This window comes from Enoplosus armatus, chromosome 19 (genome assembly GCF_043641665.1).
Source record: "Enoplosus armatus isolate fEnoArm2 chromosome 19, fEnoArm2.hap1, whole genome shotgun sequence".
NCBI lineage: Eukaryota > Metazoa > Chordata > Actinopteri > Centrarchiformes > Enoplosidae > Enoplosus > Enoplosus armatus.
This window is the reverse complement of record NC_092198.1, coordinates 19,494,750-19,520,150: the sequence shown is the minus strand read 5'-3', so window position 1 is coordinate 19,520,150 and position 25,401 is coordinate 19,494,750. Positions and strand designations below refer to the sequence as shown.

Genomic DNA, 25,401 nt, shown 5'->3' with positions numbered 1-25,401 from the left:
GAGATCTTGACAAGACAGAGTCAGCAGCTTCACTTTGGCTTCATGCTTAAGGACAAGGCAAACAACTCTCTATGGAAGACAACCAAATAAAGACAAGGCAATAGTATCATAACACCTCATTATCTAAACAGGTTGAAATTATTCAAAGAAGGAGCAAGATGTGGCATCCTTTGACCAAAATGACCAAAACGTTGAAAGATTAAAGAAAAGTGCAAGTGGCTAGAAAGCGCTATAGATTTACAGTTACAAGACAACACTAAAAAGGCAAACACAGACAACTGTATATAAATACGCTGAGCCGAGTGGCAGGTGAGCCTCACTGATTCATCTGCCACCACAGATGACATTCATCCGCATTCAGTATTTGCTGGGTGTTCTGACCCAAAGTGAAAGCATCAGATTGACATTTTCACAGGTTGGTTGCAGGTGTCCTCGGGGGTGGGGGGGCTCAAATCAAACAGATTGAAAACCTACTACAGCTCCAGCAGAAGAATGCTGTGACCGTGGCAGACAGGCAGGCAGGCTGCAGCAGTGCTGAGTGCTAAAATGGCTGCTCATTCTCCATACAGACACAGAGCTTAGCTGGGAGGAGGAGGGCTCCCACTCCCAACAACTTGCCTCAAATGTGGCTCATCCTTAGGTAGGCTTAACAGCTTGTGTGTAGAGCCAATAAAAGGAAATGTCATCACCACTGCTTGCAACAGAATAAATATTACACACATGGGATTATACTCTAATTAGAGAGTTATAATACTTTAAATCACCAAGCAGCAATACTTTCCTCCTTCATCCGCCTCCACATCCCCTCCAGTATGCAAAAACTCTCTCTTTCAACTAGAGAGGAGAAGGTAGCTACAGCGCTTTAGCATGTCACCACACCGTGACATGGTCTGGTTAAGGGCCTTCATCTCTTCTCCACATTCAAGCTGCATTTTGGGAGGAGAGAAAGTGCATCCATGATTGATGCTATTTGCTTGCGCGTCTTGTTTGATCTGTCTTACATGCCACAAGACAAAAATTAATGAGGCAAGTTCTTTTATTTGAAGTCTGAAGAAGACAATTACGACTATTTTCACTTTCTTATTACAACGTTTTTGCTTGGTTGTTCACAGTTAGGTTGTACTCAGGCAGTCACAGTTACCACTCTGGCTGCAGAGGTGCAAACTTTGAACTGAATAACTGAGGCCGACATTGAACTCTATATCCTGGCTCTTATCTGGGCTACATCTTAGCCTAGAGAGGCCCAGATACAAAGCTTTCACTTAGAACATGGCATGTCCAATACCACACAAACAGACTGCCTGCTATCATCGAGCATTCTCAAGCAAAACAAAGTAGTAGACTGCAACACACATGAAGACACTGAACTTAATGAATGTATTATTTCATATGATAAAAGGGATTTCTGTTACTTCTAAGTGACTACATGAAGCTGAATTTCATATTAAGAACAAGAAGCCAAATTATAGTTTGCAGCAGTGGTGTCTGGGCATTATCCAAACGTATCCACATTTCGGGCTATATATAAAACTGACCTGACTTCACTTTAACAACTCAAGTTGTTGTTGTTGTTGTTGCTTTGAATTTGCTTGCATCACGAGTCTGAACGCAGGCAATGGAATAACTTAAAAGAAACTTTGATGCGTTTCAGTGGGTTTTACTGAAATACCTTCCCCCTCCATTGTAGATGAAACAGATCTATGCTTAAGAAAAATTAAGCCCAATTCAGCATTTATTATCATCAGAGATTGTTGTTACATTTCAAAGACAGAACTTTTCACATACATGTCCACCATCCGCCCAACTGCTCAAGCACTTCCAGAACACAAATTTCACAGTAATAATAATGCTCGAAAATCCTTTATAAACAAACCACTGCAGTACTAATAATAATTTCTATTTTGAATAATGTAAAACATAATGCATGTCATAATTATTTTTTCCCTTCGAGGCACTCAAAGCACCTCTTCCATGTTTGGTTGACAACCAATCGATCAAGCATTTCGACTTGATGAGAGTTATTTTACTCCCTCTCATGCAAGAAAATCTCTATTCAACTATTTCATCTGAGCATAAATCATCTTTCAGAGCGCGTCTTTAAAATGCAGCTATTCAAATCATTTAGATTCCAATGCCAGCTAGCACTGCATTGTCTTACAAGTCAGTGCAAACCAGAGTTTAACATGCAGGCGTCTGCCCCTAAAACATAGCAAGTTAGAACTATGGATGACAGACAATATTTTAAGCTGCAGTCCTCTATTTTTGCACTCAAACCAAATACAAGTTTTTGTTAACTGGATTTAAAATTTTACATAAAAGGGCTAAACACCTTAAAAACAGCCCCAGGGCCACTAAGACTATCAATACCAAATTAGGTCAATTAAGTTGAATAGTGTCCAATACATTAATGCTAATGGAAGGCTAGCATCGTCTCCAACTGCATGTTCTTGATCTATTTTTGCACAATATATTTCTAACAGTGTGTGTGAGTTGTGCATGTGGGGCTATCTAAAAATGACCAGAAGCTTTCTGCAGTGTGACAAGAGGTCAAGATGCCCCATAAGTCTTCGCGTTCAGGTCGCAAATCAAATGACGCGCAGCGACACCTTCAGGCCGTTCGCACCATCTTACATAAGGATAGCCTGCTTCTCTTTTCTTTGCAGGTGGCGAAGGAGCAAAATGTCCCAGCGAGCGCTGCACGTTATGTGTTCAGTGGGAGAAGATGGTGTCGGGTGAATTGTAGCAGCGTTATGTGGAAAAATCAACAATGAGTCAGGCATGTTTGGAGGCCCTCAGCATATGCTCCGCTGCAGCGGCCAGTTAAAATCATGGTCCGTCAGGATGACATGTTGTCATGCTTTTACGGCGGTGTGTGTGTGTGTGTCGGTTTGGCTTACCTGTTTCGTCGTCCGTTTAACTTGCAAATAATGATCCTCCCAACGGGGTCTTGCTGTTAATTGTCACGCTGGCTCGTTAATTCCCATGCAAACGGCAGTTTAGACTGTGCGTGAAACAAGCCAGTTAGCTAACTTAGCTAACCAGCTTAACTTACTGCTTGCTCGCGACAAGGATACTCAGATGTCCGACTTTCTTTTTTCTTTTTTCTTTTTTTTTTTATCCACTGTTACTTTGGGATGATATTTTTTTGCGGTCGGCTGCGGCGAACATGTTATAAACCCGCGTAGGTTAGCTTGGCAACCGGGCAAAAGTTGTATATTAGCTGGCACGCTTGCAATTTAACGTCAGCTAATGTTGACAAACAAGCCTGCGTAGTTAAAATCACACACGACTTGAAGCTAGCAAACGCCAGGCTGCCAGCACGGTTAGCTCAGCTAGCTAACCAGCTTGCTAAATCCAAACCTTGTTCCGAAAATCCCCTTTCGCCGTGTCCGACTTGTATCCCGTCGGCAGCTGCAAATCCTAAGTAACTCCGAGGATCACTTGCGGGCGGTTTACGCGTTTCAATGACGGCGCACTCGCGTTTGCAAACCCAAGTTATCGCTTTGGTCTCTGCTCTCCGCCATTTCCAATCTCTCAACACAAACAAACAGGGCTGCTCGTGCGCGCGGAGCGTCCAGGCGCGTCCACGGGGAGGGCAGCGGGCAGTGCTTGTGTTGTTGGAAAGAGGAGCTGACTGGTGATTAGACGCTATTAAAGAGACGTCTTGCACCTACATGATGCAGAATATGTTCCGATGTTTTGACGAGACTATGGAGAGTAAATGGAGCAGGGTGTGTGTTCAAACTACAGGCCTCCTGTGGCAGTGTGTGTGTGTGTGTGTTGATGCACTGTGCAGAATCCATAGTGTCTGGTACATAGTGATACTGTCTGATGCACTGTAGCTACATTATTCATAAGGGTACAGTCAGTGTGTGTGTTTGTGGTCATCACTCGGTAGTTAGGAACTTTATTGGCTACGGTGTGGAGAATTGCCTTTGGCTCCAGCGCCAAGATATTTAATCAAGACAGACATCACCAACAACAAACAAGATTCTTTAAAAAAAAAAAAAAATACATAAATGCAGTTGGTGCTTAAACCAGAGCTGTAGCTACCTCTGAGGCCATGTCCTCTGATTCTTTTTTTTTTTTCTGTCTGGGAATTCGGGGTTTAAAGTTCATAATCTTGCACTTTTTTGTTAGGCCGATTCTGTTATTAGTTTCTGTTTTTATTTTTAGACCTAGTGTTTTCCCACCAGTGTTTAGTTTTATTCCTGGCAAGGTGAAGGGGGGCTTTAAAGGAGCATTTGGATTTTCATGCTGGGAAATGCAACGGTATGCGCTTTTATTCTGCAGATCCGCAGTATCCTAATAATTTCATGAAGAACTACACAATCGGGTGGTAATGACAGGTGATGTGAGGTGATATTTGTTTTAGTTTAGTTAGCTGTATTAAGTTTACAAAATGCCAAAGGCTGTTTCCACCTTCTCAAATGAGGAAGATTTGCTGCTTTTCTCTGTTTTTTGTTTTTTTAAAAAAATCCTAATTAATTGAGTATTTCTTTGGACTTTGGACCCACAACAAGCGATTTTAAGACGTCACCAGGGGAAATTGTGATATTTGTGTATTTTTTTCCCCCCATTATTTTGACGTTTTATGGACTAAATGGCTAATTTGTTGATCATGCAGTAAGGAAGACTGACAGTAATTTGTGAAGGAGCCATACAGAGGCTATCCTTTCAATATTCCTATTGCGTTATTGCAAAATGTATTCTGAATGTATTCTTTTTATTTGTGTACTGTCGAGACCACCGGTTGCCAATGGAGGTTTGATATCCTAGTAAATAATCATGCAACGCTCCTTTTTAAAGCTGCATTAATCTGTTTTCGATGTGTTTTTTTTTTTTTTTTTTTGCTGATTGGGGACAACAAGCTAAAACACATCAAACACCTTTGATTTGACACGTCATGGGCTTATAAAGTCGATATGGCTAACGTGGTAGCAAGCGATTGCCCGTTTACCCGTTCCAGCACATACGGAGCAAAATTAGCATTCAGCTTTTGGCCGCCTGACGAATGATCCACTCTCCTTTTTAGCTCCGTTTATTTATTTATTTATTTATTTATTTGGTCTCCATCAACTCCTGAGGAAAAAAACAACAACCCCCCCTCTGGCTCTTTAGCTGCTCGATGCTTCACTGTGCTCACCAGGTTAACTTTGGGTTTGAAATGCGGGGGAGCTAGGGGGCTAATATTTGGTGCCGCTGTTTGTTTGTTTGTTTGTTTGTTTTTGGTATATATTGATATATTCCAGAATATTTCGCTTCCTGAAATAAATAACAGGCTAACAGGAAAGCACTTTTCGACGTGCGCGTTTGTTCGCGCAGCAATTTGGGATCAGTCCCTGCCGTGGCCGTCCGTTGCGTGGGGGCGCACGATCGCGATTACCATCATCGTCTGTCAATCAAAGAGAGGTGAAGAATGCGGCTGCGTGAGTTTCCCCCCCCCAAGTCTCGCAACTTCAGCCTGTTGAGTCTCCCCAGCGCACTGCCGCAGGGCCCGCCGCTCACGTTCAACGCTGCGATGAGGTCACTCACGCGTGAGGACGAGAGTCGCGTGTGTGTGTGTGTGTGTGGGCGTGTCCTCGGGAGGTATTCTGGGAAATACTCTTCAGAAGTAATTACACTGTGCGTAATATGTTAATTGGCCGCTTGCGTGCCTTTCTTCGGGGTTCAAGGCTGTGACTCACGAAGGAGGCTTCTGTTGTTTTCCTTTTCGAACGTCGCACTCGCTGCTGAGCGCCGCCATTAAGAGTCGAAGATGAGTCGCGCATTTAAAAGCGTTTCAACTGCTCACGTTTACGATGGCGGACGGAGGTAGGCCCGGGCCGGAGGGCCGAAGGCTGGCTCAAGGAAACAAGACTCCACCAGTGTCCGTTGTCAGGCCTCAGTATCTTCTCGGTGAGACAGTAACGTGAACCGCAGCTGTTATTATTTTTTTTTAAAAACTAAATCATAACCATTTTTTTTGACATTTTCTAGAACAAAAAAAAAAGTACGCATGTAATATTGTAAAATGAAGTACTTCTGCGTACTTATATGTGACTGAGGATAGGTAATAAATACTGTGGCAGACAGTTTTTATGTTTAGACATTGCCTCACACATGACACACTTTCCCTTTGGGTCATTCAAGACGCATTTAACCCCCCCCCCCCCTTACTTTACACAAGAACATTTTAAAAACCTATAATGTAAAATACAATGCATTGTTACAGTATAAAAACTGAATACAACTAGCAGCCAGCTACAACATTAAAATACATCTTACGTGTTACTGCAGCCATAATAATAATCTAATAGTATAACGTATAATAATGTAACAAAGGCTGCACAGTGAGTACCTTTACTTTTATACATTTTCTTTATACTTTTATTTACGTAAGATTTTGAGGACTTTGTGACGGAGTACTTTTAAATTGGTGGTGCTGCTACTGTTAAGTAAAAGGTCTTAATTCTTCTTCCACCGCTGTCTATGATGCAGCTCAGAGTTGCATGCGAGGAAAAAACGGAAACGTTTCAGTGTCGGTTGGTGGGGACTCCTACCTTTTGCTTTTCACTGTGAAGAGAAGCTCTGCTGAGGAGGGAAAGGACGGTGTAGCTGAAGACGGACGAGTCCTGTTGTTCATACCTAGGTGACTTGAAGGAAGCGGACACCCAGTGCAGTGCCCGTTCCACAGGTGGAACAATTCAGCACCGACTGTATTCTAGAGTTACGTTAAGAGCTCAAGACCCGTATGGCCGGTGACCAAATAACTTTGTATATATAACTACAATACAAACCAAGTTTTTAAAGTTGTTGAGTCTGTTCCAACGAACAAAAAAGGGACACAAGGAGAGACTCGAGGTAATGAAACGTCGCATACTGTATGTGGTGTACTCTGCAGCAACGCCGTGTATAAATCCCCTGTAAAACACAGATCTACCTTTTCACAATACCATGTTGCAAATGCATTCTTAAAGTGTTCCTAATTGAATCTGACCTCGTGATATATGCAGTTCATTTGCACAACAAGCGGCGAGATGGTACGACAGGATCACTGTTTTACTGACATGTGAATAATTAAAGAGTTCTGCAGCGACAGTTCACACTGTAGAAATATGGCTGGAGTCTTGCACAACCGCATGAGAGACTTGACGCAAAAAGAATGACAAAGCAGATATTTGTGACTGGCAACGTGATACCATACATTAATATTAAAATGTATTAAGCAAGGGTCCTCAGTTTATAGATGACATTAGATACTGAAATGTCCCCGTTGCTCCCTCCCTGCGGTCATGCGCGGCAGTTCATAAGGTGGACGGCGTCTGTCAAGGCCGTCATTTGAAGAGTTTGAACTTGCGCAGCAGCGGCTGGACACTCTCTTTTGGACACGGCTTCAGGGCCAAGCAGGTGGGGATGTTCTCAGGTTGCTCGATCCAGAGCTTGTGGGCCACGCCGGCCTGCGTCAGATTCTCCGATAGACTGGAGAGGGCGGCCTCGTCTGGAGCCTGGAGACAAAAAGAAACACAACCACTCACAGAGAGCCAGACTACTAAAAATAAACATTTAACATCCAAGACGGGACCACAGGTCCCCATCACTTCACGTTTCATTCCGGAGCTCCACGTGAGACAATAAATATTTGTTGTTGATTTGGTGTTAAACTGAAAACCTGTCCAAACCACATGCAGTGGTGAAATTAAAACCTCTGAATGCAGCATGAGTTTGTACAAACGTTCTGATTCAAGTCATTCATTCATTATTGAATCAGTGAAATGCCCTCTTTGGTGTTTGGAGTGAGTTTCAGTTGGCGTGCAACCTTAAGCATTATACTTGTAGAAGAATTATACCAAGCCCTAAAAATAATCATTTGTTATCATTTACTTGCTATTACAGTTAGCCTGCTAACTTATATCTAAACGTAACAGGAGAAATACCACACTCCATTCGAAATTCCGTCATTTAATAAATTCTTTGCTTTGTCAGCACAGATTCATACCAGTTGGAAAACCATTCAAGACCTTATCATATTCTTAAGGAGTCACTTTTAAATTCGGCACTCAGCTAACACGTCGGGCAGAACTTCTTTCCTAGTTAAGCCGAGGACTAGTCGTTGGATAGCAAAGTTAGCTTAACACATTGCTAGCTAGTGCAAACGGATTAAAAATAAAAAATAAAAGGATTTTAAAGTTACCGAACAATACAGCTAACCCGAACAGCTTCTAATTTGCTATTACGTAAATTGTGATAAACGACACAACCGCTGTACATCTGTTGACAATCCAAGCCGCACTAAAGTGAGAAACATTCGAATGGAGTCTGGCCTGACGTGTCGCGCTTACCCCCAGCACCACTTTATGCATGGAGTCCAGCTCTGCCAGGTACCGCTGTGTGTCCGGGTCTCCGTAGTGAAGGTGAATGGCGGCGGTAGCGGCATGACAGGCCTGAGTTATAACGGCCCCCAGGGGCCAGGACAGCTTGTGGACCAAATCTGACCGGACAACAACATACTGCACCAACCGGCCAGGGGACCCGGCTCCCGTGGCTGCCATGTTTCAGCCTGCACAGGAACGGATTCAGGCTTTGTTTATTTTCCGGGTCAGCCGCTGTGCGGTGTCACGAACCTGTGTTACAACGTTACTGCCCTCTACCGGTTACTTCTAAAACTGCACGGTAAAGCACACAGTCGGCCTACGTGCGGTACCAGCAAAGAAACAATCTGGACTCTTAATTCCGAGCAAAAGATCATTTTAACACATTCATTACGTGAATGAATTCTGTTAAAACATTCAGGGATTTCAAAAAGGGCTTGTTGTATATACTGTATAGTGTAGGTGTGTTATTGCCCCCCCTCTCAGCCCATTATCTCCTCTCCCAGAATAGTGCCCATCAAGGTAAACACAATTAGGACAAAGAACACCATGTACCTTTTTCTTCTCTCCTCTTCTTCATCATCATCATCATCATCATCATCTATGCCTCTCTTCTGGCTTTTTTTTTTTTTGGCAAACCAGACCCCATGTCGCCGTCTCACCACCTTTCTTTTCAACAGTTTCACCATCTTCAGCTTGTGTGGTGCACCCTTTTTTGGGGGGTTTTCTGGGTTGAAAAACAATGTATTTTAAAACCTAGGTATGTTTTTATAGTAACACGGCAGAACAGAAGGTTCAGTGTCAGCTAGTTCCTTCTATATAGACTTTTATGTCAAACTCGTGGTAAAGGCGGTGACAGACCACCTCTGCTGATGGTCCAGTGTCCACCGCAATCAGCCTGGGGAGAGATGCACTCCCAAAAATAATCAGCCAAACGTTGCTCAGTGTGCCGTCTGCGTCTATTGACAGAAGTTAAAGCTCTTTTAAAAAGTACCCCAGGCTGAGGATGTGTGGAAGTTCATTATTGACAAAACTATCGAGCGAGCGCAAGACAAATCGAAGCTTTTATCAGTCCGCAAGTTACGATTTGACAGCACTCAAGACAAGATTTGCATGTGCACAATAGGTTTCGAGCTTAAGAGCTACTAGTGTCACTATTGGGCGAGTCATTAGGGCTTCACGTAGTCATCGCCTTCGAAGCTGCACACTTGCGAACATTTACATATATTGTAGCTCAGTATTTTTTTGCCCTTAAGGAACTTCCACAATCTGGCGTCTCTTAAAATACTGCGACTTTAAATGAGATGTAAACCTCCGAGTCATTCAAATAAATGAGAAACGAACACAAGTAAATGTCACAATAATTATTTATTAAGCATACACATTATAATATAAATATAAAATATGCTATTTTTGTTTTTAAAATTGGTGAGACATCATTATATCTGTGTTGAGACAGACAACCATACAAACAGGTTTTAATATTCTACCAAAATCTGCTGAAACTTCTATGCAGCTGTAACAAACTTTGCCATGATGGTGCCGTCCTAAAATCAGAGCCTGTATTCATGGGGCATATCAGAGAAGTGTAACTGATCTAGGATCAGGTCCATGTAAATGTCACCATAAATGAGGAGGCAAGCTGGTCTTAGATCAGCGCTCCTAGTCTAAGACGCTGTATGCAGTGGGCCCACGTACAGAGAGAGCACAATAACCTACCGTGTATTTCTTTATATATATGTTTCTTACTGGAGTCCAACAATGGCAATTAGCAGCATGATAATGCACCACTCATTTTTTTTTTCTTCTAGTTCCAAGAAACTGCAAAATAAGTTAGGAGGTAAAGAAATAAAAGAAACATCAAACATACTGATGATCATTGTCACTGTACTAAGAGAGAAACTCATCCACAGTGAAACAATCGAGAGATAATCAAACAATCAAATCAGATCAGAGTGATGACATTTGACGGTCAGGATTCGGGTTCAGTTCAGTTTGGCTTCAGTCAACAAACCGGAAGGGGACGGTCGTTACATTTAGAGTTAAAAGGAACGCCGAGTTAAGAGTTCCGTGTGTTTCGTCGACAGATCAGCGAGGAATTCACCCTCGAGCCGTGAATTGGTTTCAGCTGACTGAATCTAAAGCGAATGGATCCCCAAACCTATCAATGACAATAAAGAACAAAGAGTTTTTAACATTTTTTCCTCTTTTTTTTTTTCTGCGTTTTTTTTGTTGTTGTTGTTGTTGTTTTTGTTTTTTTGTTTGTTTTCTTTTCGAGTTTGGTTGACATGCTGAATCCTTTGTGTTTGCAGGTTTGTGGTCAATCAAAAGGAAAAGTACTGAGCGAACCACTCCTGGCGCTGGGCGTCCGGGGAGTCGATGGCGGAGTCCTTTGTTTCAGGAGGGCTTCGGGACGGGAGCGCAAAAAAAAAAAAAAAGAAATTAATAAAATTAAATAAATAAATAAATAAAATCACCACAACAAAAATAAAATTAAAGACAGAAAAAGACAAGTCAGGGAAGAAGAAGCCAGATTCAGCAAAGTCTTTACACATGACTGAACGGCACAAGCAGTTACAGTTAAAAGTTAAGAGTGAAAGTTACAAAAAGTACTTCTACTAATACTGACTTCATGTGCTAAAAGTGTCGCTTTCCCACTGAGCTGATGTGAATCAAACACAGACGTATGCTTGGAATTGATTTAGCCTGGCACATAGTGCAGAAATACAAACATCAGATAATCTGCGGTAAATCTGTGCGAAGGTGTAACCCTCTTCTCTGTCCACAGGGGGGCAGCAAAGCCATTGTCATTGGAGGCTGGTGATCGTTGACGGTTTTCTTTTTCCACCAAAAGACCAAAACCAACAATGAACTGATTAAACTAACAGCCTGATTTATCCTCTTCCTCTGAGCCACAGAGCTCCATTATGCCCAGCAGCAATTAAAAATGTGTCCCTTCATTACCACCAACACACACACACATACACACACACACACACACACACACTGCTGCTGGGAATAATCACTAGAGCACCAAATGTAGACGAATCTGCGGCTGAAAATAGTCCCCAGCAAAGGCAGTGTTTCCTGCGGTTTGAGTGATGTTTGTTATGAACTACAGTGACCAGCTGTTTTAGGAAATATGTATTTGTGAAGTTTTTAAACAAGATTTATGTCTTCAGTAGAAACCGCAGACAGGGTAGTCAGAACGTATTGACGGACAGAGTAACACGTTGTTGGCTTTGGGTCTTTTCGTGGGATTTGCTGATAATTATTATAGTCCGGTTAAATCAGACTCTGGTGCGTTTCCCCCCTTGGTTTATAAGTTTATAAAGTTTATAAACTCATCAGCTGATTCGGACCAGAGCAATTCTTTAAGCAGTTGTGAGTAGCTCAAACTCAAAATGATATATAGTATTTTTTTTAGTGCGCATATTAGGCATATTTTTTTGTAAGATATACTTCATTTTGTCAATGTATCCAGAGTCAACACACTACATACTCAACCTGCCTCGAATGTGAGCATATTGTATGTTCCAGTGTATGGAGTTAAGCTGAGGAAGACCTTGAGATGTGGTTGAAAGCTCCAAAAAAAAGGAAGGTAGAAGTGTGATTGAGTTACGTTTTTTTACACGAGGATTTAATGGGCCTGTAACAGTGTTTTAGCATGGAAAAATGAACTCTGTGTGTTACAGGAAATTGTCTTTGGGAGGGAGGCGGGGGAGGGGGTGTTTTTTCCCCAAAGTTTGAATTAATGAGGTTGAGTGTTTGCATCCATCAAAACAAACACCTATTGGAGCTACTCCTGCTTCCTTAATTGGCTTCTTCTTAAATAAACAGTCCCATAACCCCAGGGTGATATTTACATTTTTTATTTTTTTTTGGGGGGGGGGGGGGTCATTTTTGTTGTTGTTTTCTGTGCTTCCCCTCTTATATCCGCGCAGCCTCATAAATCATGTTTATACTGCACATGGTCACAACTCAGACTCAGAGGATTCTGTTTTAAGTCCATGGACTATTAATTGTAACATATGCAGTCATCGGCATACAATCCCATATCACATTAAGCAAACACTATGGAACACTTTTTAGTCACCACGACCAAAAAAAACTGAATTGTGAGTTGTCTTTCTGTCTTTCAATGCCGCCAACTTTACTTTGATAGGACGAGATGAGACCTTCTTGATCCGTGTGGGGAAGCTGGGTTGTGACAACAGCAACATGTCAAAAGTGTTTCATATCTATCTAAAAACAAATCAGTGATCATATGCTATTTCAGTGTGTGCTACTGATATGAACATAAGGTACATTTAAAGACGATATCAAGGTGTCTAGAATGTGTCATATTCTCATTAGCAGGTCCATGGAGAATTTCTATCTGCTGTGTGTGGGCATTACGTTGTGATAAAAGAGGCTATTCTCCTAATCAAATCCTGATTTTTGCATATGATTTTTTTTTTTTGGCATCTTACGTACAGAAACAGAAGAGACGGGGAGGGGAGAGAACATGCGCGCCGAGATGTTGAGATGAATTGAGGATGGGGATGATGAACGAAGGCCCAGAGGAGGAAGCGAGGAAGATAAGAGGGATGAGGAAAGAAGAGAATCATCAGAGGAAAGGAGGTAATGATGTGACTGCTCTGTTACAGCTTGTGAGGGAGAGAGGACAACCCCCTGTGGGGGGAGGGGTTTGTCTGAACCAACGGTCCCATCAGGATCAGCGAAGGAACTACTGGTCCCCCAAAAAGTGTGTTTAAAGTTGACCCATCTCCTACACAACAAATCACAATTTAGCATTAAAGTCCAACTGAAACGGCGTTTTCTTATGTCTGCTACAGCAACACGTCAGCCCTGTGAATCACTGACGACCCCCCCACGCCCCTGCATACCATCCTGGTATTCCGTCCGCGTAGATGGAGGCCGTATTTTGACGCGGCCAATCAGATCTCGCATGAAGTGGCGACGCCGTGGCTCTGTCGGGGGCGGACTCTCGCTTTCTGATACTTCCCTTTCATTAATAAAAACAAAATGATAAACCAATCACATCATTTTTCACGGCAAAAAGGGACGACTGAAGGCGATTTCAGTTGGACTTTAAAAGCTGCATTGGCTTCTCATTTCTATCGGCCCTCTATCACTTAACACAGCCAACAAGCGCGCTCGCGTTTGCATGGCGCACAAAACAAACGCTCTACAGGCGGCATTAACAGCAGAAAGCTCAGTGCAGCTCCTTTAAAGCCGCACTTATAAAAGCAGTAAATAATGGAAACGTCTCCCTGTAGCCTGTAGGGACCATGTTTGTATAAACCACACTCACCACAGTATGAAGGCGTACATACACAGCGCTCGAATGTTGTCACCACCAGTCATTACCTTTACTTACAGTCGTTTTTTTCGATTTTCAACATTTTAACAGCCTAATTGCGTCCTCATTAGTCCTAATGCACATTCAATTAGTGTGTAATTTACATTCTCATCTTATTCGTCGTTAAAACCAAAAAGAAAAAAAAAAAAAGAGAGAAAAGAACACAGTGAGAGGAGGTCTTTAAATGCCGATGTAGATTTAAAGTAATAGTTAGATCCCTTCAGGTTGGGACAAAATGGGTTTAGGGACTGATTTCACTCCGCTGCGCTCTCTGTTGTTTGGGATCCACCCAGATGAGGTTTGCGCGAGGGTGCAGGGGACGAAGCGTTTAAAGGAGTCGGAGAACATTTCAAAGCAGATCTATGATATCTGACCCCATACTGTCATCGCTCGGCTCTGTTGCGAGCGCGTGCGCTTGCTGGTACTCCCGCCTTCCCGCCAATAGAAATGAGGCGTACTAATGTGTGTTTATGTTTCACCTTTGAGTTTAAATGTGTGTGTGTGTGTGTGTGTGTGCAGTTTGTAACGGCATAATCCCGTAACAACAGGTTGGTCCGAGGCTTTTTGCAAAGCAGCCACCACATCTCATTCTTCACATAAAACAGCAGCAAAAACATGCAGCAAGATAGATAGAAAATAACCAAACATGCTCTCACGCACACACACACACACACACACACACACACACACTCACACACATGCTATAGGTCTAAGTACTCCAGCCTAAAAACACATTACTTGGCATGCATGTATTCATGTGCGAAGCATGTTACATCATCTATCGTCGCATCGGTTCGCACCGCAGCGACCAATCACAGCCGCTATCAGGAGGCGAGAGAAGCGTTTATTGGACCGCAGAGTTGAGGAGTGAAGCGGTTTTCAAAATAAGACACCACCACACACAGAGGGGACAGTCCATGATAGCAAAAGACAATATCTACTTCATTAAAAAAAATTCACACGACACACAACAGTTTATTTACTTTGCACAAAAACAGTCAACCCCCGTTTGGAGTTAAGAGGGGGGGGGGGGGGGTGCAGCGTGTGCAGCATGCTGAAATTCAGATGAGGATGAGGATGGAGAATCACAAAATGACACGAGGCACGACAAAGAGCCACGACAACGCACATTAACAGCAAGTTGTATAACTTCCTGAACAGAGAGGAGGGGAACCTGTCAGCATGCACGCCGGTAACACGTTCAAGGACTGACGGACACGTGGAGAGGAAAGAAATAAAAATGGACAAAAAAACAAAAACAACATGCCCCTTTTTTTGCATTCCAAGGCCATTCTCTGAAGCTTCAGTGGGACTCTGTGTGTTGTTGATGTTCCGGTTATAATGCTCATTTGTAAACGCTCACCGCTTCTCTCTGACGCAGAGAAAATGCGGCCACGTCAGGGCCAGCCACTGTGTGGTGTAAGCCAATTGTCCAATCATAGTAAATAACTGTAAATAGGATAAGTAAGTGGAATAACACTCCATTAAACCAAAAAACAAAAGGACAGAAGTACAAAGAACGCACTGAGTAGCGTGTTTATCTGCTCTACTGTAAGCTGCGAATGTTAGCGTGTCCGGCTAACTAGCTTACTGCTTACAGCAGTAACCCAGTGTTGCCGGTGCGTTTCATGCTACATTATTTTGTGGGGTTTCAAGTTACATTAAAAAAAACAACAACAAAAAAAAAAGCCCGCCCTGGAGGCTACTGTATCAGAGTTTAGGCTAACGTTAGCTGCTCCGCCCTGCGTTTGTCAAACACATTCTAAAAGCCTTTCCTCTTGTCAAGCTAACATGCTGTTTAAAAACTAGTTCTGCACTCGAATGCAAGAGCGCGTCGCTTCTTCTTTTCGTCAGCTGGTGAGGATGCTGACTTTTTCCTCTGGCGCGCAGCGTTAGCTTCGGTCCTTTAGCACGATATCACGTATGTAGCCACCAAGTGCACGTTAAAGAACCTTTTACAGGTTTTGTTTCAAAACGAGTCCGCTGGCGACGCTTTAAAGTCAGCCGGAGACGTGTTTCAACACCAACTCATGGAGCTGATGTTAGCATAGTTAGCCAGCTAGCTACAGCTGATGAACTCTGCTGGCGACAGTTGCCGTGTTCAAGCCAGCAAAAATAACTGAATCGTTTGTCTACCACTGGCATTTCGAGTGGTACATCTGCCATCAATATCTTTGCAAACTGCATATGTACCGTGCATGGACAGAAAGCTTGACAGGCGTAGCAACAGTAACTAAGGGAGGTGGGGATTAGCCAACGGTCAATTACAACACATTAGAGCGCTTGAAAGCTTTTTATTTTACACTCTGCAGCTCGTGATGACAATGATTTCATGCTCCTTATGGTTTATGGAAGGGCCAGACTCGGCAGGAAGGGATGAAAATGTAAAAAACACCAGTTATTGTCCCACTGAGAAGTTTCTTATTCTTATGGTGGGTTGTTTTTTTTAAGTTTTTTTTATTCTGAGGCCTTTGTGAGAGAACACACGGCCTATACAATACAGTTTCTACATTCAAGGTTTGACTCAGGCTATGAGTCAAATCGGTAAAAGTGCTTTAACCTCTTTAACCAGCAGGAGTTTCCAATTAAACTGAGGTCTGTGATTGGATGATTGATGCGTGGATTGACCAGCTGCTGCCCATCTGGGCTGAAAAGGTCTCACCTCATGAATTTCTTGGGTTCGGTGGGAGGGGTCGGCGGGGGAAGAGGTTTGTTGGAGTTGAGTTCAAGGTGGTGGAGGGGGGAGTTGGGGATGGGCTCTAGGCGACTGGGCTGGGCTGGGGGCGGGGGTGGAGGCTGTGGGGGCTGCCCACTTCCTGAACCTGCCACGCCCACGCCCATACCTGCTGCCTCCATAGCCCTGACATTAGCAGAGCTGCTGAATCTGCTGGCTGCTGTTTTCTCATTCTTTCGCTTTTGCTACACAGAAAAAAAAAAAGAAAAGGAGGGGCATGGGGGTCAAAAATGGAGCAAAAGGGAAGTTTGAAACAAAATAATAACAAAAGATAGGAAGAAATGGAGGGGAAAATAGGGAAGATGGAGTACAGGAAGAGCCCTAGAGGTCGTGACAGTCCATCCAGTGCGAGACAGGAAAAGAGCAGCGTGCTAACTTGAGCATATTTAAAATGTTGATCGAAGCGGAGCGAATGGATCAATCTGAAGACTGGCGTCACTCACTCCCAGTCTTAAAGCAGCACTCGCTCTGAGCAGAATGGAAGTTCAGATGAGGAGAGATGTGTCAGAGCAGAAAACATCTCACACTAACAAATGGCTTGGAAAGCAAAGGAAAAGCTGGAGGAAAAAGTCAGGAGGAACCACGCACAAACACGTGATAAATAAAGGAAAGACAACACACACACACACAACACATATACAGATATGTGGAAGGAATACATGTAACAGCAAGAACAAAAATACTGGAAGTTATAGAACCCGAGAGACGGTGTCAACAGTTATATATTGATCATGCGGTGGGGATCATTCGACTCAGACACACTGTGAGAAATGAGATATCATGTTTTTCAGGAGCACTGGGAGCTTTAAAGGCCCTGAAAACACATTTTCTCAAACAGATTCTTATTATGAGCAAAGGGATCCTACACAACCACACAATCTTCTGCCAAAGTTTGAGCAGGTTTGGTCATTCCACTTTTTTTTTTTTTTTGTGCTCTTCTCACTGGTATGAAGTGGGCGGGGCTCAGTTGGGAAAACGTGATGTCGCGTCCTTCCATGCAACCAATCGGGATTTTTCAACGTTTCAATCAAAATCCGATGGCAGTTGTGAGGGTATTTGGTTACTTTGCCAAGCCAGTTGTCCAATCATTAGAGAGTTTTGAGTGTTTAAACAGCTTTAATCATAAATATTGTTTTTGTTCATCAATACAAATATATCATTTTAAGTAATGACTCACTTATTTAAGGTTTTCAGGGCCTTTAAATAACGTCAATCTACATTTCTTTAGCTCGATTGACTTACAAAAAAAGCAGTAGAATCCCTTTAGTTTCGAGATTAAATGCCACAATTTGGTCAATGGGACACTCTTTCATTTAACATGAATGAATTAATCCAGATGAAGTTGCTGATTGTATATAGTTGGCGGATTCAAGATCCTAGTCCTTGCAGTGCATTGAATTTTATATCACTTTTTGAACTGTGACACCTTTGGTGAATTGCTGTAAAGAAGCGAGACCTTGGTAGGTACAACTGTTAGCCTCCTTTTCATACCAGTGGTGCTGCTATTTAACGAATGAAAAAAAAAAAGAAGAAAACCCACCACATCTCCCTTTAATTGTGTTGTCTCCTGTCCTCTTTCACCGTCCTTGGCGACATTGTTTGTGGTAAAAAGAATAAACTTGTTAAATTGATTTTTCCATGGCCCTTTTACCGTCTGCCATTGCTGTAAACTCTGAACGTTTTAGCTGTTTTCACTGGAACATCATGATCCTGTCTGCTGCTGTAAAAACAACTTCAATTTGTGTTGTTGTGGCGTAAAGCAGCGCTGCAGATTTCCTGCTCCGCTCAACCTTGAAACGCTCTGTTAGAGGCCGACAGTCTCCTCACAATGGTCTTGTTTGTTAACAGCAATTAGGGCAGCGTTTGAAAATTACTGTGGTCGTGATTTCACGGTTGTCACAGTGCAACAGCACCTTTTTAAAAGGCGTCAGCAGTGATCGTTCTTCTGATCGATCAGCACCGACGGACGCTGAAATGAGATGGAGTGGATATCATCTTTGCTATGTAGTAAAGTAAAGCAACAGGCTTATCAGAGTGCCCCTGTGTGTGGTGTGTTACAGCATATCTGGGCCTACCTTAATGAGCGGGTTGATAACTCCTACGTTGGGACTGGCGTTGAACACTTTGTTGAAGTTGGTCTCCCTGTTGACAAGTTCCAGCTGGTAGAACTTCTTATCGTCCTGGAGGAGAAAACCACGTTAGCTGACAGCCAGAAAGGTTGTGTGAGACTCGAGGGACTGTGAAAACCACACATTTAATGAGCTCTTTTTGAGAGGGGCGCACACTTGACGCTGCAGATTCCTGCCTTCATGGAAACCGCTTCAGGGCATTCATTCTAACCATTTTAAATGTCCCCCAGCTCTATAAATTTGTCTCCCTATCTGGATTTGGGACCTGAAAGTTACCTTTTAAGCGCCCCTTACCTCAAAATGACTGCAGACTCTGGATGTCAGACACAAGCCTGTGACTCAGAAACCTCTCAATGGCAAACAGCCCCGCACCGTGACAAATTGTGAGCTGATTTATGAAGTCGCCTTCGTGTGATTAGTGAAGTGGAACCGCAGTAGCCTTGTGCTATTGTCAACTGTGTCCCAGACACACCCAAACACAGTGTTAATGAGGTGAAGCACGTTGGATCTCAAACTGTCTGAAAGGCAGAAAGTAAGGTCGGCCATGACGATGTGAAACGGATAAATAGTCTTTAAACAAAGCTTCAAATAAGATGTAATTTCAAACTTGAAATCATGTAGTCCTTGACCATTTTACTATTACTATTACAACTAGATTACAAGACTTGTTACTACTATTTCTCAGTTAAAAGTTGGGTAGACAGGTTACCAGGTTGTTGGAAATAGTGGCATTGTAATCATGCTTGATCTCTGTTTAATCAGCTGTTTTAAAATTGCTTAGCCATCACAGGTTTTGGCCTTGAGTGGTTTTCATCGTGCCTTTCAGTCGGGCTCATGGTTTAAGGTACCCCCTAATTAAATGTGGCATGCCTCAGGGCTGTATCTTAGGTCCTGTCGTATTCTCATTAGTATATTTTAGGGTCAAATAATCAAATAAGTCGTATAAGTGTCTCTATTACATGGATGCCATGCAAGACTTCACACCACCTTGGTCACTAAACTGAAGACCTGGATGACAATGGGTACTGTATGTCCCAAAAATATCGCCGGGAAAATGAGTACAAATTTCAAATTTGGTCATTTCCACGCAGTCATACCAGGCCTGTCTGTAAGCTTTAAAGGAAGGATGTTTAATATTTTGGGAAACGCGCTTATTGGCTTTCTTGCAGACAGCCAGATGAGAGTATCTATGCCAGTGTGGAGCTAAAGCCAGGGGGCGATTAGCCTAGCTTAGCATAAAGACTGGAAGTAGGAGGACAAAAAAAAGCTCACAAATAAACATCTTGTATCTCATGTGTTTAATACGTACCCACGCTTCCTCCTCTCTCTCTCTCTCTATATATATATATATATGACACACATATTACCTCATCAGCAGTTACCTACCACCAGTTTCTTGACTAGAGATTCTCTCTCGGACACCATGTCCTTCAGCTCAGCGATGACCTGCAGATCCTCATGACGACTCTCTCTGTTCCTGAACTTCTCCTCTGTTCCTTCCAGCCTGTAAGATGAGAGACAAAAAAAAAAGAAAATACAAAACCATAAATATTTTGCTCATAAAAGACCCACTGAATCTGAATGAATGAATGAATGAATGAATACCTAAGACAACCCTCAAAACGTCTTCCTGAGGGGAAAGACTGTTCTAATGCAACATCAAATATCAATGACACATTAAAAAGGCCAGCAGTAAGGGCCAGGTGCACTTTGAGTTAAGAGAATGAAATGCATATACTACAGGGAGTGAAAGGACGGGTGAATCATAGGCTTTCCTTTTTCATCAGCTTTTGATCAATAAAACAGTAATTGTCTCCGGTCCCTTCCCTTTCCTGCCCTCATCTCTTCTCATCACAGAAAACCATTAAGAGGGTTGTGCGTTTGAATCAAAAAAACAGAGAAGCGCAGTTCCTCCGGAGGTTGTTTTTGTTCTGTGAGTTATGAGAACTTCACGAGAAAAAAAACAAAACAAAAAAAAAGAACCGTTTTAATGGATTTTTGTTATTTTTTCCGACTGGGCCCTCAGAGAAATCACCACTTGTGTAAAACCTCTGCTTCATTTCACATGCGGTGACATTTTCTCTAATGCAACACATGCTAAAGTTCGCAGAGCAGAATGGGCACCAGAGAAAAACAACAAATCATAAGCGACACTGTTGGCTGGAAAGCGACTCATTTTGTAATAAAACGAAACAAAAAGCCTTTGAAAGCATCAATTTGGCAACAGGAGCATACAGTACTTTCATTTTACATAACGCACTTTGAAATGTTTTTTTTTTCCAGTTTCAGACACTTGTCTTTTAAATGTTACCTAGATATGATGTAAGTCGTCAGTTGACCATTATTTTTTTTTTTATCATATCATTGTGTCAACCTTTTCATTTTATCCACTGAAGTTGTTTATCAACTACAGCTACTGTTGTAATCACTCCTCCGCTTTAAGGATCACATCCTATAAGGTACAAAAACACAAGTTTAAATTAAAACGAGAACAAACCAAAAGCTAGTTTCATTAAAAAAACAAAATACTGCACAATTAAACACTCATCCAGTTCTGTTACGAGCGTCACTTTTTTGGCTGTAGAGGCGAAGCCTTCTCTGCATGTCTAGCTGTGAGCCTATTTCTTGCCAATACGTGTGACGTGACAGTGAGCTAACCAGCCTTTCACTTCCCACACACTGCCAACAGCGCGGCCACTGATGGGGGGGATCTTTGCGACATTTAAGTCGCAGTGTGAAGCCAGGCTTTCACAGAGGCCGAGTACCAGAGCCGCTTGTCTTCGCGATATAACCGTCGTCCCTCCGAGGACCGTCCGCCGCTGTACAGGAGCAGCAAGCGGAGCGCTGCTCAGCGATGCCGACACACACTGATCTGCAGTTTCATCGGATATACTGCCTGCTGCTGTGCTGATCCTTCTGTGCATTTCTGATAGCCCATTCCTCGGGTTCCTCCCGCTTGTCGAACATTTCCTGCAGCTCAAGCGTCAGAATCTCTTTTGCTGCTCGAGCAGTGTCTGCGTTTGGCGGGAAGCGATTCTTTTACAACGAAAATGAGGGCGCATGTTAGCTTAAACTAAGGGTGCTAAGCTTTATGTACAATCATTTGCATTATTTGAACACTTAAAGTAGTATGAAGTGTTTTTTTTTTGTAAGTTTTGGCAAATGTGTTCGCAAAGCCAATGGAGGGCTGATATTCTAGTAAATCATAACGGCCCTTTAAAGCTGCATTAATGCACTTTTTGGCCTCCAAACCCAGCAAAGCAGAACTCCACAACAAGCTTAAAATCACACTTGACATGTTATGGCCTTGTACAGCTGCCAAATGACGCATCAAGCAAACATATTAGCATTCATGCTAACCAGCTCGTCGCTAACTTCGCATGTCTGCTGTTTGGTGCTCGGCAGGTAGCGTGCAGCAGAATAGCGGAGCTTATTCGCTAAAATTGGCGGGAAAAACAAGGCTGACGACAGTGAACAACCCCGAAACCAAAAAAGTAAAATGGCCGGCTCGAGCCAAAAGACGCTACAACGCTCCACAGAGCTGAGAGGAACTGCAGCGTGGCCGGCCTCTACGAGCAAAACCGACTACTGCAGCTTTAAAGCTACTCGCGAGTACATGGTTCTAACTGTGACATTGTAATGCAAGAGGGCAAGAAGTCCCTAACAGTCACTTTGGCCAAGAATCTCCGTCATACGTTTCCAGAGAGCTCATTTGTTCAGCAAAACTCCTCAAATGGAGGACAAGACGAATAACATCTTGTCCCCACTGAGGCTGGTGTTGAGCTCATGATCGCATCCAAATGTTCAGAGGGCCTTTTTTTCTGCTCGATGTATTACGGGTGGTACCAACGGGTATATATATATATATATGTGTGTGTGTGTGTGTGTGTGTGTGCGTACTAGCTGGTTGAACTGTAGCTGAATGTCCTCTGGGCAGGAGCACACTGAGGCCAAATGTTTAGTGACCACCTATTTCATGCCTGACTGCCACAGCATCAGCAACCCTCCACTGAGCAGGAAGCTGGACTGTCAGTGACACATGAAAGGCAAGGCAGTCTGGTGTCACCCACCGGCATTCATCATATTTTTTTTTTGGGGGGGGGGGGGGGGGGGGGGGGTTGTCTAAGATCACAGTATTTCCAGGGATTGCGCCTGCTGTTGCTCTGCTTATATGCAAGCCATCAAATTGATTTTCTTCAACACAACCTGCTGGGGGGGGGGGGGGGGGGGTTGTCAGTATAAATGTCAGTAGTAGTGCACCAAGGTGTTAGTGCTGGAATCTAATATGACCCAAAACTGACAATGACTGATGGTCAAGGGTGTTTCATCATTTTCTGCCATTGCTGCTGCTGTTACTGGCAGCATTAGCACACTCACTGCGCTACATGCTACGCTTTGTTTTGTCATGTCAACGATTCTCCCGATTTGCAAAAAAGATTTGCCAAATTAATGCCCTCAAAGGACGCGAACTTTAACTGTGCAACTCCTTCTCCTTTCTCTGCTTTCATCTCCATTTCCGCTACATCTGATCCTACTAGCAACCCACAGGCTGACGACATCCACTGCTGTGGCGGGGTGTAGCTTAGCAATATAGCAATATGACTCAACGAATGTAGAAAGTTCAGTTCGCGAATTATTTACTTGCCCAGTCTGTTGCTTTAAGACCTGCTCATTGATACTGTCACCACCGCGTGAGGAGGGTCGCCACTGGGAACAATGGAGGCGGCAGCAGCAACCACTCACTGCCTGGAAGTATCTTAATGCTAATTCAGGCATTATCATACGAAAACAATACACACGGATTATGCAACTCGAAGTGACTATTAACAAACATCGAATATGTATGAAGATTTAAATTCCACATCTTTCCTTTGATAAAGCCGTATAAGTGCGATAATGCACGCTGAGGTGGGTGAATACAATCAATAATGGACAATAATGGACGAGGACCTGTCCCCCTGTCAACTCTGTTTTTGTGTTCTTGTGATAGAAAACCGCATTAAGAGGACAGTAGTGGTGAAAGACAAAAAGAAGAAGAAAACATGGAGAAAGTTGTAAAAAGTCTCATTGGGAGGCTTTGTCCCACATTAACAGCAACACGCAAACCTCATCAATCATTTACGGCCTGTATACAGACAGACAGCAGAGGCAGTAAAGGCAGCAGAGTAGTATCTATACATGCCAGAGACAGCTGCATCTCTTAAAGGCCTGTGTGATTTGCGCAGTGTCCCCTGCGCCCCGTCCTGACGAGATTCCCACAAACCACAGGAACATTTCCCACAACTTTCTTTGTCACGATGAATTCGGCCCACCTGAGAAGAAGTAAGTGTCTTGGGTGTTTGCGGGTTCCCTGCTTGGTATCCAGAGAGTCTTGGTTAATCTCGCAAATCTCGGGAAAGCGAAAGCATTTGTTGCTATGGTTACCTGCAGCGTGATTTTAACGAACACTCGCAAGCTGGAATACTGCGGCTGTGGCGACGAGCCGCATCTCCAGTTGGCATGACGACCAAAACGCAGCGCACGCACTGTAACCCACGCACATGCTCCCTAACTCCCAGGCCACCAGCCAATAAGGCGCAGTACAAAACATTTAAATATTCATGCAACTTAAATGGTGGAGCGTTCTCAATGGCTGTTTGGGGGAGAGGGGCGAGGCTGTCGTCACCACGGTGATTAATCAGGTGGGAAGGGAACGGGGGCCGCCGGTTGAGACAGATCTGTGTTTTAGTTAATTAGCGGGAAGGCGGGTCATCTCTGGGGAGCGGCCTCTTTACTGGGTAAAGTGAAGAAACCACCAGAAAACGGAAAGTGCTGACCATTAAAGTAAACTCGCTGTGCTAAAAGCAACGCAGAAAGGAGACGGCATGGCCGCGTGTTTGGTCTGTAAACCTACTTCAATGTACACAGAAGTCTGCAGATGTTTTATGACGTTTTGCCTCGTTGGTCAAATCAAGGCTTCACAAACTTGTTTTTTAGTCGGGTTTTATTCAAACATCACCCTCTTTATAGTGTTAGTGTTACAGTGTGGCTCCTTAACTCTCCCCTCTGAGGAAGACTGTGAAACATGTTTGAAATCTCTGGGGAAAAAAAAAAGCTAGTACGAGTCCCATGGATTCTTCCCCTCTCCTGTCACATTTTCTGGATTTAAATGTTCTATTTATCATTTTATTTCAACTCTCTGCTCGCTGCATCAGCATCTGTCAATTGTCCCACGACCCTCTTCACATATAAATCTTGTGTAACACTGCGTGCGCAGTGACAAAGTTTCTTCAAAAACTGCGCATTTGTTGCAACCAAACATGCTCTATTGGGATGAGCGCCGTATTTAGTCCAGCAGGTGGCGCTTTTCTCCCAGCTGAGTCGAACTAAAAAGGAGGTCAGCTCTGAAGAAGGATGCTAGCTCGCTGCACACCTCCTGACACACACACACACACACACACACACACACACACAGGCAGCATGTGATGCACAGCTTTCCATACGTCTGTTCTTTCTTTGTCTCGCGCCCGTCTGTATCTGTAGTACTCTTCCTATCTCTCCAACTTCCTCTTGAGGTTTGGTTTGGTTCATCCCCCTCATGACTTGGCATCATCCACTGCCCACTGGCCAAAAAAAAAAACCTCACTTCTGTCTTTTTTTTTTTTTTTTTCTTTCTCCATCCACCCTCTGAATCTCTGAATCTCACCTGCAATCATTCATGTCACATCCCATACACGCTCAATTCTCCTCCTCCTCTGCAGCTGGAACCTCAACACACAGCGTCCCCAGCGGCTTTGTCTCATATTCTTTCACTCTGCAGATGCACGGTATTCGACAGTAGCC

The 25,401-nt window shown here is 43.3% G+C and overlaps 3 protein-coding genes across 3 annotated transcripts in view; all 3 read right to left on the bottom strand.

The window, feature by feature from the left end:
* Window positions 1–3,523, bottom strand: part of ncoa1 (nuclear receptor coactivator 1) — a 44,878-nt gene extending 41,355 nt beyond the window's left edge. The window contains exon 1 of the mRNA XM_070925546.1: window positions 2,898–3,523. The gene's annotated coding sequence lies outside the window, so the exon portion shown is untranslated. The remainder of the gene's footprint in view (window positions 1–2,897) is intronic.
* A 3,636-nt stretch (window positions 3,524–7,159) lies between these two features.
* On the bottom strand, window positions 7,160–8,537 carry ptrhd1 (peptidyl-tRNA hydrolase domain containing 1). Its single transcript, XM_070926387.1, has 2 exons — window positions 8,322–8,537; window positions 7,160–7,487 (listed from the first exon to the last, which is right to left on the bottom strand). Exons 1-2 carry the CDS (start codon window positions 8,529–8,531, stop codon window positions 7,317–7,319), a joined length of 381 nt encoding a protein of 126 aa, XP_070782488.1. The 5' UTR covers window positions 8,532–8,537; the 3' UTR covers window positions 7,160–7,316.
* Window positions 8,538–10,675: 2,138 nt separating this feature from the next.
* fam184ab (family with sequence similarity 184 member Ab) overlaps window positions 10,676–25,401 on the bottom strand; it is a 61,212-nt gene continuing 46,486 nt past the window's right edge. Inside the window, exons 14-17 of the mRNA XM_070926360.1 lie at window positions 19,966–20,083; window positions 18,526–18,630; window positions 16,379–16,635; window positions 10,676–10,757 (exon numbers count right to left, since the gene is read on the bottom strand). Of these exons, the coding sequence (XP_070782461.1) occupies window positions 10,676–10,757; window positions 16,379–16,635; window positions 18,526–18,630; window positions 19,966–20,083 (562 nt within the window). The remainder of the gene's footprint in view (window positions 10,758–16,378; window positions 16,636–18,525; window positions 18,631–19,965; window positions 20,084–25,401) is intronic.